The 15,403-nt window shown below is 44.9% G+C and overlaps 1 protein-coding gene across 1 annotated transcript in view; it reads left to right on the plus strand.

Annotated features, from left to right (window-relative positions):
• TTYH2 (tweety family member 2) overlaps positions 1 to 15,403 on the plus strand; it is an 89,774-nt gene that overhangs the window by 16,161 nt on the left and 58,210 nt on the right. Inside the window, exon 2 of the mRNA XM_069750730.1 lies at positions 185 to 357. Within this exon, the coding sequence (XP_069606831.1) occupies positions 185 to 357 (173 nt within the window). The remainder of the gene's footprint in view (positions 1 to 184; positions 358 to 15,403) is intronic.

Consider the following 15,403-nt stretch of genomic DNA (forward strand, 5'->3'; position numbering starts at 1 on the left):
ATTCCCATAAATTGATAGTGTAAGAGAAATCCAGGAGCGGAAAGAAGCCGATTTCTCCAATAAGATATATTACAAAGTTGCATATTTTAAAATTAACAATGACTTAGTTACTCTATTTGGAATATACGGAATTACTCCGATATTCTATGGATTTATTAAGGTGTCCTCTTCTGTTTCCCCGCAGTCACTGCTGTTCTGGGCGCTGGTCGTCGCCGTCTGTGCTTTCCTCAATTTGCTGTTTTTCACCATCTATCTCATCTGCTTCTGCTGCTGCAAGAAGGAAGAAGACCCAGACACCAAGAAAACTAGTTCATGTTGTGTCACATGGACCGCCACCATATCTGGCCTCCTGTGCTGGTGAGATTCATGTCGTATGATGCCACCCTCCTACAAAACGGGATCCATCTTTAGCGAGAAGAGAAGACGGGGCAATGTATATGCAATACATGTCAATGGCTGGAATATCTCTGTAATTCCCGTCTCCAAGATCCTATCCCAATATGTAGTAGGTTTAATAATAATGATACTAGCAAATACCTCCAATAAGAAATGTAGTATAGTTCTTCTGATAAGCTATGTCGCTTACCCCATGTGCAGGCATTGCAGTAACATAGGTATACGTGGTTACGACCACTAAACAAATAACTGTCACTATATGACTGGTCATAACCCTGGATACCTAAGCTACTGCAATGCCCTGCACACAGGGTAAGTGACATAGCTTATCAGAAGAACTGTACTACATTTCTGGGAAAGCTGGATGACCATTGTGAACAGCCATATTCATATTGATAGCCCCTCCAGCTTTTTTTTGGGAGCAGTTGCATGGTGAAATGTATCTCGGTATTAATTTGGTATACTGTTGCAAAAGTGCAGCCCATGTGATGACATTTTGTCAAACTTATACTATTTTTTGCCTTAGTCCATGGTCAGTGATGGGTACAACATGGCTTTCACAATGTGCCCGGCCCCCCAGATGCCGTGGCTCCAGTCTCTTCCTCCGCATAGCCAGCCGATGTCCTAGCCCCAGCCCGCGAGTCTCTTTGATTAGATTTTGCTCTCTCCTAGGGCTTAACGTGAGGATTGTGTCTATAATCCCGGAGCAGCCCGTGAAGCGCGGATCTGCTCGTCGGGATCAGGGGGTGTGCAGGGGAAGTGACAGGGCAGCGACACGCAGCAGTCACGTCCTAATTCCCTTTTACACTGCTCCAGGAAATAATCCCATCTGCTCATCTAGGGTCGACAGAAGTAGACTCTAGCGATGAAGGGGTTACAGCCCAATGTTACAGAATTACAATAATCTTACATTGTTGTAGCTTTTGTTACAATGTAATAGAGGGAAGGGAGGTGGTGATCAGTTACATAGTCTCCTCCTTGTAGCAAAAGTCCACCTGTGATTACCTGTGGGAGGTTGGAGCTGCATTCAAGGTTCTGCTGGAAACAATCAGTAAGGTGGTTGTTGGACTGCCTCTTACTACATGCTTGGCTGAGCTATAATGTTACTTTTACTATAGATGACTGTAAAGCACCTGATCCAAAGGTGACACATACCAAATGTAAATCACTGAACAAGTTGGGAGTTCCAGGAGATTTCAGCTCTGGAGTATAATACAGGATGTAACTCAGGATTAGTACAGGATAAGTAATGTAATGTATGTACACAGTGACTGCACCAGCAGAATAGTGAGTGCACCTCTGGAGTATAATGCAGGATGTAACTCAGGATCAGTACAGGATAAGTAATGTAATGTACACAGTGACTGCACCAGCAGAATAGTGAGTGCAGCTCTGGAGTATAATACAGGATGTAACTCAGGATCAGTACAGGATAAGTAATGTAATGTATGTACCCAGTGACTGCACCAGCAGAATAGTGAGTGCAGCTCTGGAGTATAATACAGGATGTAACTCAGGATCAGTACAGGATAAGTAATGTAATGTATGTACCCAGTGACTGCACCAGCAGAATAGTGAGTGCAGCTCTGGAGTATAATACAGGATGTAACTCAGGATCAGTACAGGATAAGTAATGTAATGTATGTACACAGTGACTGCACCAGCAGAATAGTGAGTGCAGCTGTGGGGTATAATATAGAACAAAGCCAAGGATGGAGGGCACCATCAACAATAGCAACCAGACGTAATTTAAAGGGATCTGCCCAAGGTATGTCAATGTAGGACATCAGAAAACAAAGAAAAAAAACATACCACAAACTGGGGAACACCCTGAATACATCAAATACGATTATAGAAATAATTTATTGAAGTCCAAACAACACATACCACAAGAAAGATAGTTGCATAAAAGCATAAGCATTAAAAACAATAACAATAAAGACAACCCCACAAAGAAAGGGGAGGTGAAGCCCCCTAAGACCACAGAACATGGGTCTGGTACCAATAACAAAGGTATTGCACTATTATACTAGATAAATTCAATCTATAATAAGAATTGTAGGACCAGGAGAATAGTGAGTGCAGCTCTGGAGTATAATACAGGATGTAACTCAGGATCAGTACAGGATAAGTAATGTAATGTATGTACACAGTGACTGCACCAGCAGAATAGTGAGTGCAGCTCTGGAGTATAATGCAGGATGTAACTCAGGATCAGTACAGGATAAGTAATGTAATGTATGTACACAGTGACTGCACCAGCAGAATAGTGAGTGCAGCTCTGGAGTATAATACAGGATGTAACTCAGGATCAGTACAGGATACGTAATGTATGTACACAGTGACTACACCAGCAGAATAGTGAGTGCAGCTCTGGGGTATAATACAGGATGTAACTCAGGATCAGTTAAGAATAAGTAATGTAATGTATGTACACAGTGACTGCACCAGGAGAATAGTGAGTGCAGCTCTGGAGTATAATACGGGAGGTAACTCAGGATCAGTACAGGATCAGCAATGTACCGTATATACTCGAGTATAAGCCGCCCCCCCCTAATTTTGCCACAAAAAACTGGGAAAACTTAATGACTCAAGTATAATCCTAGGGTGGAAAATGCAGCAGCTACTGGTAAATTTCAAAAATAAAAATAGATACCAATAAAAGTAAAATTAATTGAGACATCAGTAGGTTGTGTTTTTGAATATCATATTGAATCAGGAGCCCCATATAATGCTCCATACAGTTTATGATGGGCTCCATGAGATGCTCCATATTAAAATATGCCCCATATAATGCTGCACAAATGTTGATTATGGCCCCATAAGATGCTTAATATAGATATTTACCCCATATAATGCTGCACATGGCCACATAAGATGCTCCATACAGACATTTGCCCCCATATAATGCTGCACATGGCCACATCAGATGCCCCATACAGATATTTGCCCCCATATAATGCTAATCACGTCACTGCGCCCTCTGACCTGAGTGTCACTGCGGAAGACACAGCGGCGCCGATGGTGGAACGAGGAGCAGTGAGTATTGCTCACTTACCATTATACTTACCTGCTCCTGGCGCCGTCGCTGCACCTCTGTTCCCCGGCGCCGCATTTTCTTCCTGTAGTGAGCGGTCACCGTTACCGCTCATTACAGTAATGAATATGCGGCTCCACCTCTATGGGAGGTAGAGCCGCATATTCATTACTGTAATGAGCGGTACCATGTGACCGCTCAGTACAGGAAGAAGCTGCAGCGCTGGAAGAAGCAGGGACGTGCAGGGACCGCACCGGGAGTAGGTGAGTATAACTAGACAGCCCCCGCTCCCCCTCCCCTGCCGACCTCTGGGTATGACTCGAGTATAAGCCGAGAGGGGGACTTTCAGCCCAAAAAAGTGGGCTGAAAATCTCAGCTTATACTCGAGTATATACGGTAATATATGTACACAGTGACTGCACCAGCAGAATAGTGAGTGCAGCTCTGGAGTATAATACAGGAGGTAACTCAGGATCAGTACAGGATCAGTAATGTTGTACACAGTGACTGCACCAGCAGAATAGTGAGTGCAGCTCTGGAGTATAATACAGGAGGTAACTCAGGATCAGTACAGGATCAGTAATGTATGTACACAGTGACTGCACCAGCAGAATAGTGAGTGCAGCTCTGAAGTATAATACAGGATGTAACTCAGGATCAGTAATGTAATGTATGTACACAGTGACTGCACCAGCAGAATAGTGAGTGCAGCTCTGGAGCATAATACAGGATGTAACTCGGGATCAGTACAGGATAAGTAATGTAATGTATGTACACAGTGACTGCACCAGCAGAATAGTGAGTGCAGCTCTGGAGCATAATACAGGATGTAACTCGGGATCAGTACAGGATAAGTAATGTAATGTATGTACACAGTGACTGCACCAGCAGAATAGTGAGTGCAGCTCTGGAGTATAATACAGGAGGTAACTCAGGATCAGTACATGATAAGTAATGTAATGTATGTACACAGTGACTGCACCAGCAGAATAGTGAGTGCAGCTCTGGAGCATAATACAGGATGTAACTCAGGATCAGTACAGGATAAGTAATGTAATGCATGTGTTTAGTATGGAAATAGATAATTGCCTGACCCCTGTTTATGATCTTCTATCTGGGACAAATCATGCACAAAAACATATGGATATGAGGGGCACCAAGGTGATTAGTGAAATCTGGAGTTGACCCACTCGCCCAGCTGAGCGATGGACGACCTTCTTGGTCACCACTGGGCAGGAAAAGCAGCCGCATGACGGATCTCATGGCTGACAGTAGTGCCTGTCGGGCAGCTACTTCCTGTTCCACAGACTGAAGGCAGCAGAGGCTGTGTTAGGGTACAGGAGGGTTAGCAGTAAATCTGTGAGTGGTATCAGGGGTTAGGAGAATGAGCCCTGGTCGTTTTTTGGCAGAATATTTGGACTGTTCCTAGCCCCCCACAGCTTTCCCCCTCCCCCCCGCTTGTAGGATGTCCTGAAGGAAAATGTATTTCCTGTTGTGCAGATCATTTTTGTTTCTTGCAGCAGGGAGAAGACCGGCGAGATATCAATGTATCATACAGTATGCCGGCAATGGTCCCAAGATCAACCTATAGACCAAGTAAAGGGTGCACCTCTACAACTAAACCGCATGACTCCCCCCATGGACCAAGGTCCTAGGGACGCAAATTACTGTGCCAGAAGATGAGACCATTCTTTATTTAGATATGTCTAAAACTACAAAAATAGACAATTAATAGGCACGATTGCCTGGAAAGGCTGCACCAGGTAGGAAACCACCATACAAAAGCAATATGGACAGTGTATACAGTTTGCATCACCAATGATAACGCACATGAGGATAATCTAATAAGTGGTTCTATATTTACTAAATTCAGAATGTATTGGGTGCCGTGACCCTTTATATAGTCATCTGTTCAGACGTAATGCTAAACCTCATGTATGCCATAGCTGGATACTGTAAAGCCATATATTCCCGTTAACTATACTATACACAGTCTTACAGGCAATCTGTATCCCACAATTACTTCCCAATAGGCCATTGCCTCTATGAACGGAGAACTTTGTTTGCCTGCTAATCAATTCAGAAGGTGCTTAGTGTTACAAGATAGATTATACATTAACGCTGCTAAACCAAAAAGAACAGAACATGCATTTATAGTTTGGAACACCAGGTTCTATACACGGCAGTAAAGATGGTGGACTTATCCAGTGCAGAGCAGAGCCCCAACGCACGTTTCACCCTGCTTCACCCTGCTTCCTCAGGGGGGCGTGTGGAAGCAGGGTGAAATGCGGGTTGGGGCTCAGTGCTGCACTTAGTAAGCCCACCATCTTTACTGCCTTGTATAGATCCTGGTGTTCCAAACTATAAATGCACTAGATGGTGGCCCGATTCTAACGCATCGGGTATTCTAGAATATGCATGTCCACGTAGTATATTGTACAGCCCACGTAGTATATTGCCTGGTCACGTAGTATATTGCCCGGTCACGTAGTGTATTGCCCGGTCACGTAGTGTATTGCCCGGTCACGTAGTGTATTGCCCAGTCACGTAGTGTATTGCCCGGTCACGTAGTGTATTGCCCAGTCACGTAGTGTATTGCACAGCGATGTAGTATACAGCACAGCCATGTAGTATATTGCCCAGACATTTATATAACAGGTTAAAAAAAGAGTTAAAATAAAAAATAAACATATACTCACCTTCTGAGGGCCCCTTGTAGTCCTGTCGCCTGTGTGCGGAGCACGCGGCAGCTTCCGGTTCCAGGGCTGAATGAGCGCAGGACCTGTGATGACGTCGTGGTCACATGACCGTGACGTCATGGAAGGTCCTTCTCGCATACCATCCTTGGCCCCGGAACCTGCCGCTTGCACTGCCGAGGAGAGGACGTGACGGCGGAGGGTGAGAATAACCTTTTTTTATTATTATTATTTGTAACATTAGATCTTTTCACTATTGATGCTGCATACGCATCATCAATAGTAAAAAGTTGGTCACACAGGGTTAATAGCTGCGTTAATGGAGTGCGTTACACCGCGGTCCATTAACGTTGCATTAACCCTGTGTGAGGGCTGACTGTAGGGGAGTATGGAGCGGGCACTGACTGCGGGGAGGAAGGAGCGGCCATTTTTCCCAGACTATGCCGGTCGCTGTTTTGCCGCGACCAATCAGCGACTTTGATTTCCATGACAGACAGAGGCCGCGACTAATGAATATCCGTGACAGAAAGACAGACAGACGGAAGTGACCCTTAGACAATTATATAGTAGATGTTATGTTCTTTTTGATTTAGCAGCTTTTATGTATGATCTATCTTGTAGCACTTTGCACCACTTATAAGTGTACTGGTCACTGCCTCCCATAGAATCGGCAGAATCGTCTTCTGCTGCTAAAGTTTTCATGATGCCATGATCAGTTACAGGATGTTCTGCCCCTGCCTGCTTCAAAACCCTTCTATCACCCATTACTTTATTGACATAAATGAGGTCTTCTGGCCATCATCTGATCACCCCTGCAGGCCAAATGTGATATTACAAGGTATCCTTTTAAACATGTCCACTTTATGGTAAATAGAGAAGGTTTCCTTGTATCCCTTTATGAAGTCCATATGCATCTGACGTAGCCCTGGGGGGCAGAATTGTCCAACTTTAGAGCTCCAATCCTATGACCATAACTCGCTGAGGTCAGCAGCACTGCCGATGTAGACTGCACAAGTCACTGAGCTTAGTGAACGTCTGCAGCGCTGTCATCTTGATGTCAGCGCTGCAAACAAACAGAGACCAGGGCAGTGGTGGACCTGTGCAGGGTAAGTTAAGCACACATGGTAATAGTTTACAGAAAAGCCCCTTTAAGGCAATGGTGGGAAATTAACTTTCTCAAGAGGCCAGATTAGAGACAATGACTGCTATCAAGGCCGAACCAACAGCCTGAAATGAATTCTGCCCAATATTGAGCAGAATTACGTCTGGTTACTCCCCACTACTGCTGATACTTTTTGTAGCCTGTATTCTTACCAAAGTAGTTACATAGTTACATAGTTATTAAGGTTGAAGGAAGACTATATGTCCATCTAGTTCAACCCATAGCCTAACCTAACATGCCCTAACATGTTGATCCAGAGGAAGGCAAAAAAAACCCATGTGGCAAAGAGTAAGCTCCACATTGGGGAAAAAAATTCCTTCCTGACTCCACATACGGCAATCAGACTAGTTCCCTGGATCAACGCCCTATCAAGGAATCTAGTGTATATACCCTGTAACATTATACTTTTCCAGAAAGGTATCCAGTCCCCTCTTAAATTTAAGTAATGAATCACTCATTACAACATCATACGGCAGAGAGTTCCATAGTCTCACTGCTCTTACAGTAAAGAATCCGCGTCTGTTATTATGCTTAAACCTTTTTTCCTCCAAACGCAGAGGATGCCCCCTTGTCCCTGTTTCAGGTCTATGATTAAAAAGATCATCAGAAAGGTCTTTGTACTGTCCCCTCATATATTTATACATTAAAATAAGATCACCCCTTAGTCTTCGTTTTTCCAAACTAAATAGCCCCAAGTGTAATAACCTATCTTGGTATTGCAGACCCCCCAGTCCTCTAATAACCTTGGTCGCTCTTCTCTGCACCCGCTCCAGTTCAGCTATGTCTTTCTTATACACCGGAGACCAGAACTGTGCACAGTATTCTAAGTGTGGTCGAACTAGTGACTTGTATAAAGGTAAAATTATTTTCTCCTCATGAGCATCTATGCCTCTTTTAATGCATCCCATTATTTTATTTGCCTTTGTAGCAGCTGCCTGACACTGGCCACTGAATATGAGTTTGTCATCCACCCATACACCCAGGTCTTTTTCATTGACGGTTTTGCCCAGAGTTTTAGAATTAAGCACAAAGTTATACATCTTATTACTTCTACCCAAGTGCATGACCTTACATTTATCCCCATTAAAGCTCATTTAAGCTCATTTAGTGAATCAAAACCATATAATTTTACTGCTTTTTATAAAGTTTATAAATTTATTCAGCCCTTGTACCTTGATGAACACCCCTCACACACAGTATGATGCTCCAATAGCCCTACGCACACAGTAAGATGCCCACAACACACAGACACCCCCACACACAGTCAAATGGCCACGGTTACCCCCACATTATGGTGCCACCATAACTCCCCACACACAGTATGTTGCCTATACAGTCCCCCCACATGCAGTATAATGCATCCCACACTACACTCCTCAGGGTCACTACAGTATAAGTAATGTAATGTATGTACACAGTGACTGCACCAGCAGAATAGTGAATGCAGCTCTGGAGTATAATAAAGGATGCAACTCAGGATCAGTACAGGATAAGTAATGTAATGTATGTACACAGTGACTGCACCACACTAGGCCGAAACGTTTCTTCGTACTACGGAATAAAAAAAACCTCAAGTTTAATTCAAGTTGAGTGCCGGGTTCTTTATATCTATATGCATATGGTTTGGGAACCTACCCGTGCACCCTAGTAGCTGTGCTCACGTCTTTTGACTCACCATAATACTGGATGTAACACAGGATCAGTACAGAATAAGTAATGTAATGTATGTACACAGTGACTGCACCAGCAGAATAGTGAGTGCAGCTCTGGGGTATAATACTGGATGTCACACAGGATCAGTACAGGATAAGTAATGTATGTACACAGTGACTGCACCAGCAGAATAGTGAATGCAAATCTGGAGTATAATACAAGATGTAACTCAGGATCAGTACAGGATAAGTAATGTAATGTATGTACACAGTGACTGCACCAGCAGAATAGTGAGTGCAGCTCTGGGGTATAATACTGGATGTAACACAGGATCAGTACAGGATAAGTAATGTAATGTATGTACAAAGTGAGTGCAGCTCTGGGGTATAATACAGGATGTAACTCTGGATCAGTACAGGATAAGTAATGTAATGTATGTAGACAGTGACTGCACCAGCAGAATAGTGAGTGCAGCTCTGGAGTATAATACTGGATGTAACACAGGATCAGTACAGGATAAGTAATGTAATCTATGTACACAGTGACTGCACCAGCAGAATAGTGAGTGCAGCTCTGGAGTATAATACTGGATGTAACACAGGATCAGTACAGGATAAGTAATGTAATGTATGTAGACAGTGACTCCACCAGCAGAATAGTGAATGCAGCTCTGGAGTATAATACAGGAGGTAACTCAGGATCAGTACAGGATAAGTAATGTAATCTATGTACACAGTGACTGCACCAGCAGAATAGTGAGTGCAGCTCTGGAGTATAATACTGGATGTAACACAGGATCAGTACAGGATAAGTAATGTAATCTATGTACACAGTGACTGCACCAGCACAATAGTGAGTGCAGCTCTGGGATATAATACAGGATGTAACTCAGGATCAGTACAGGATACGTGATATATATATATACTGTGACTTCTACAGCAGAATAGATCACTGTTGGTAAAACTGATACCATATCTAACCTTGGGCAGGGTCCATGGGAGCAGAACTGACGTCATGCCCTTCCTGCAGGCTTTGCACTAGGCATAATAAAGTGTCCAGTTTCTTAACGACCTTCACTCCCAGTAATTCTGCAATGTCTTTCATCAAAATTGCGGCTAATTCCGTCTTTCTTGTCCCTCAGTGTCCTGAATTCTACTTATACCAGCAACATTACCTTATCAGCGCCTAGACAAATGCTGGAGGGAGAGGAACATGCTGGCAGCTTGGCAAGAAGAGGCTGCTGAGATTGTCAGCTCCTCTGGGTCAGGACCTGTAGTTGTTGTTTTTTTTTTGTTTTGTTTTTAAGGATTCCAAATTAATGTAGTATTAATGTGACTTGCGGAGGACAAGAAACGGAGGTATATGAATTACGTAAATATTTCTTGGTGTAAAGGGAGGACATAACTCATTGATGTCTCATGAAACAAGAGCAAGTCACACAACCTGTCATTAATTATAAAGGTCTATATTTTTGTCGCATGAACAGTGCCACCCTTTTGCATAAGCTGTTATTGCCTCTTACCTCCTTTTTGTCCTTACAGTTCCATTTTTCAGATCTGACATGTGTTCCTCTATGTGGAATTCTTCTACATATCCCAGTGATTCTCTGATTTTTTTTTTTTTTTTTTGTGACACTTTGTACTTTGTTTGTGGTAAAAGTGGTGGTTTAGGTTGATACGTTTTGTGTTTATGAAAATATCTATAAAAAAATAAATACATTTTTTAGAAATTAGCCATTTTCACAGTTAATTTTTAAGTGCTAGAAACCGCCGGTAGGCGGGAGACATCCAGGAGACCACAGGCAAGCTGGTAGGATGCTGGAACCCACTTGCAGGTGGGAGGCATTCAGGAGACACAGGCATGAAGGCAGGATGTTGGAAACTACTTGCAGGTGGGAGACATCCTGGAGACTACAGACAAGGAGGTGGGAAACTGTTGACAGATGGGAAATTTCCAGGAGACCACAGGCAAGCAGGCCGGTTGCTGGAAAGCGCTGGAAAGTGGGAGACATCTAGGAGACCGCTGGTAAGCAGGCGGGATGCTGGAAACTGCTGGTAAGCAGGAGACATCTAGAAGACTGCAGGCAAGCAGGCGGGATGCTGGAAACTGCTGTCAGGTTGGGGACATCCAGGAAATCACAGGTAAGCAAAGTTAATGAAGACCTCAGGCAGATAGCAGAGATATTGACGACCTCTAGTGGATTATAGCGTTAATGAAGACTTCTGGGGGCGTGGCCTGAGAGTCCATGTGAGCGGACGTGCGGCTGTGAGCTCCCGCCGCTGTATATTGTAAAATCCTGCAGAGCCGCTGCTGTTTGGTCCCTGCGGGGGCTTACTGGCTGCGGGGAGACTTGGAGAGGCCGGCGGTGCTGTTCGGTAGCGCTGGAACCGACGAACATGACCAGGAGACGGCAGAAGGACGCGGGAGCCGGGGATGCAGGCGCAATCCAAGATGGCGCCGACTTGAGGGAAAAGGCAGACAAGGAGAACGCCGCATGCAGAAAGCGCATGGAGGTAGCGGCAAAGCTCCAGCAGTTTGCAAGAGCGGAGGCCGCAGAGGAGGGAGCCGGAGCTGATACCGAAGAGGAGGAGGAGGAGGAGAGCCCAGCAGGAGAACATGAGGTACAACAGGGGAGAAAGGAGAGTAAAATGGCGGTGGCAGAAGGGGGACCCGAGGAAATGGCGCCAGAAGCTGAGCCTACCCTAAGAGACGTTTTTGCGCTAGTCTCTTCATGTAAACAATCTCTGACCATACAGATACAGGAGGTTAAGGGGGACACAGCCCAGATAAACGCAGCCATGCAGAAGATTGACAAACGTGTGGGGGAGGTAGAGGAGAGAGTGAGCACTGCAGAAGACCATATAGTGCAGCTGCAAAAAGCAGAGAAAAAGTTCACTCAAGCAATAGCTGAATTGGCTGCGAAAAATGAGGACCTTGAGAACAGGTCCAGAAGAAATAATATTCGCATAGTGGGCATCCCTGAAAAAGCTGAAGGGAGGAATCCAACGGAATATATTGAAAAATGGCTGTTAGAGACATTTGGAGATATGGCGCTAACAAAAGTGTTCGCGGTAGAAAGAGCGCATAGGGTCCCGCCGAAACCACCTGTCCCTGGAGCGAATCCCCGTACCATGCTCGCCAAAATTCTAAACTATAGAGACAGAGACATTATCCTGAGGAAGGCCAGAGACATGACGGATCTGACAGTTGAAGGCCAAAGGATTGCTATATACCCAGACTATTCTACTCTGGTGCAGAAACAACGGATGATGTTCACGGGTATCAAGAGACGGCTGAGGGAATTGGGTGTGCAGTATTCCATGATGTTCCCAGCAAGACTGAGGGTGGTGGCGTTTGATAAAATTCATTTTTTCCAGAAGCCGGAGGACGCTACCCAGTGGATCGATATTAATGCTAAAAAGCTTAAAGGAAAAGGAGACTGAAACTGTGGGAAGAGTCTGAAGTTGTTTACTTATCTGTCAGTTGGAAAAGAGTCATGTGATTGACAAGCCAAGGGGTATGGGGGGGGAAGAAGGGAGCTGGATTATATCCAGTTAAAGTTAAAGGGATGGTGTAATGGCTGCTGGGAAAGGGGGAGGAAGGGTTTGCGATATATTTTAAGTTTATGCAGACTTCTTGTGTGTGCAAATAATTCTAAGTTAAAATGTTTTGAGAACGTTATTTTTCAAAATGTCTGAAATCCTGTTATGTACAGTGGTGGGAGGAGGGTTGGGAAGGTAATGCCAAACGGAGTGTTCGCTATGGGCGATGATGCCCCACTCTTGGAAAGAGGTGGAATGGTTAGATGTGAGGGGGGAAGGGTGGGAGGGGGAGTTGGGAGGGGGGGGGGGGGGGGAGGGTAGTTAGACAGCCTGAGCTCAAAATTGATGATACTTATAGTGAAGATGAGCCAAGTGATGGGGACCCGTTTTAAGATTTTGTGCTGGAATGTGAGAGGCCTAGGGGAGAAATCTAGACGTGCTGCGTGTTTGCAATATGCAAGAGACCAAAGGGCCTCAATGATATGCTTGCTGGAGACGCATTTGGTAAGGGAAAAAGTGGATGTTTTGAATAGACGATGGATCCAGAGGGGATATCATTCTACCTTCTCCACGTATGCAAGAGGAGTCTCAATCTTGGTTCCAGCGGGAGTTCAGTATGAGGAGGTGAAGGTATATGTGGACGGGGAGGGACAGTATGTACTATTACGGTGTATACTGTATGGAGTGATGCTGTGTGTTGCCGCGATGTATATTCCGCCTCCCTACTCTAGCAGGAAGATTAGAGAAGTAATGGAGCGAGTGGAAAAATGGGGACCGACACCGTTAATAATTATCGGAGATCTAAATAACATCTGTGATGAATATTGGGATAAAAATAAAAATACTCAGAATAGGTCGGAAGGACACATAACAACATTTGGCACCTATATACAGGAGATAGGTTTGATTGATCTGTGGAGGGTTAGACATGTGGGGGAGAGAGGGTACTCATGTTATTCACCGGCACATGCCACACTCTCTAGGATTGATATGGCTCTGGGTAACAGGATTTTGGACACATTGGTTGGGGAGGTGAGATATCTGCCAAGGGCCTTGTCGGACCATAGTCCAATTGAAGTAGAGGTTAGATTGGAGGGGGCTCGCTCGCTAAGTGGGAGAGAATGGAAGATTCATCCTAATTGGTTACAGAGTATTGAGTTGGAAAGTATAGGACGGGAGGTGGCGGAATTCTTTCTCTTAAATGATGGAAGCGCCGACGCTCTTACAATTTGGGATGCAATGAAGGCGTACCTGAGGGGACTACTGTTTAGGGACATTAGTAGGTGTAAGCGGAGGACGAGAGAGGTAGAAAAAGCGGCAGTTGAGGAGTTGAAGGAAGCAGAGGATGGGATGGCCACACTGGGAACCCCTGAGGCAGAGAGAAGAATGAAAAACGCACAAAATCATTTGGAAAAAATTCTGCTAGGCAAAGCTGAGAGGAAACGAGATTTCCAAAGGGTATTGTTCTATCAGGAGGGAGAAACAGTGGGACATATGCTGTCGGTAGTGGCTGCTGCTCAGAGAGGTTCTTCATATATACACTCTTTGGATTCTGCTAGTGGAGGTAAAATAACGGAAACACCTGAAATTTTGAGAGCCTTTGCGGACTTCTATGCAGATTTGTATTCCTCTCGGGTTGGTGAATCGGTCGAGGATGCACTGACTTTCTTGGAAGGTCTGGATTTGCCGAGACTGAGTGAGGTAGATAGGGAGAGCCTTGAGGCCCCTATCACTGAGGAGGAATTGAGTCGGGCATTGATGTCTATGGCCAATGGGAAGGCGCCTGGGGTCGATGGGTTACCCGCTGAGATCTATAAAGGGTTGGCAGAAGTGTTGATTCCTAGATTAAAAATGGTATTGGAGGAAGCTAGGTCTTGTGGGCGCTTGCCAGCCTCTATGAGAGAGGCCATAATAGTGGTCATTCCAAAGGAGGATAAGGACTTGGGGAAACCGGAGTCGTACCGCCCAATTTCTTTACTAACAATTGATGTCAAGCTTCTGGCCAAGGTGTTGGCTCTCCGCCTCTCTAGTGTTATTGCGAGTCTGGTGCATTCGGACCAATCTGGCTTTATGCCGGATAGATCAACGGCGATCAATTTGCGGAGGTTATATGTAAATTTGCAGGTAGAGTCTGATAACTGTGGTCGAAGAGTGATTGTATCGCTAGATGCACACAAGGCGTTTGACAGCGTCGAATGGGGGTACCTCTGGCAGGTGCTGGAATGTATGGGGTTTGGCCCGCAGTTTGTGGCCTGGATACAGCTGTTGTACTCATTACCATCCGCCAGAATTAGAGTAAATGGGGAGCTATCTCGTCCTATAGGGCTGGCTAGGGGTACTAGGCAGGGATGCCCGCTGTCACCCCTCCTGTTCGCGTTGGCTGTAGAACCTCTTGCTGCTAAGATTCGGCAGTCGGATGGGGTCCCTGGGTTTAGGTATGGCAAAGTAGAGGAAAAAATAGCGTTATATGCGGATGATGTTTTGCTGTTCCTGGAGGATCCAGACAATTCACTAAGAGGGGCCGTTGAAATTGTTGAGAGATTTGGTACTGTGTCGGGACTAACAATTAATTGGGATAAGACGGTTCTTTTTAGAGTGGATGACGTAGGAGAGAATGTGAGTGAGGATGTTGGGGATGAGAGGCTGAAGGTGGTTTCCCAATTTAAATATCTTGGAATATGGATTTCGGTGCCGGTGGCGGAGTTTCTGCAAAGAAATTTGACTCCTGTTATGGGGGTACTCAAGGCAAAGGTAGACGCCTGGAATAAGCTACATCTATCGGTCGTCGGTAGGGTAAACCTTATTAAAATGGTCCTTATGCCCAAAATTCTTTATGTTCTGCATAACGCACCAATTTGGATCCCTCGGGGGAAGTTCAGGCAGATTAATGCCCTCTTTAGAAGTTTGATATGGGGTA

Source organism: Ranitomeya imitator, chromosome 2, assembly GCF_032444005.1.
Source record: "Ranitomeya imitator isolate aRanImi1 chromosome 2, aRanImi1.pri, whole genome shotgun sequence".
NCBI lineage: Eukaryota > Metazoa > Chordata > Amphibia > Anura > Dendrobatidae > Ranitomeya > Ranitomeya imitator.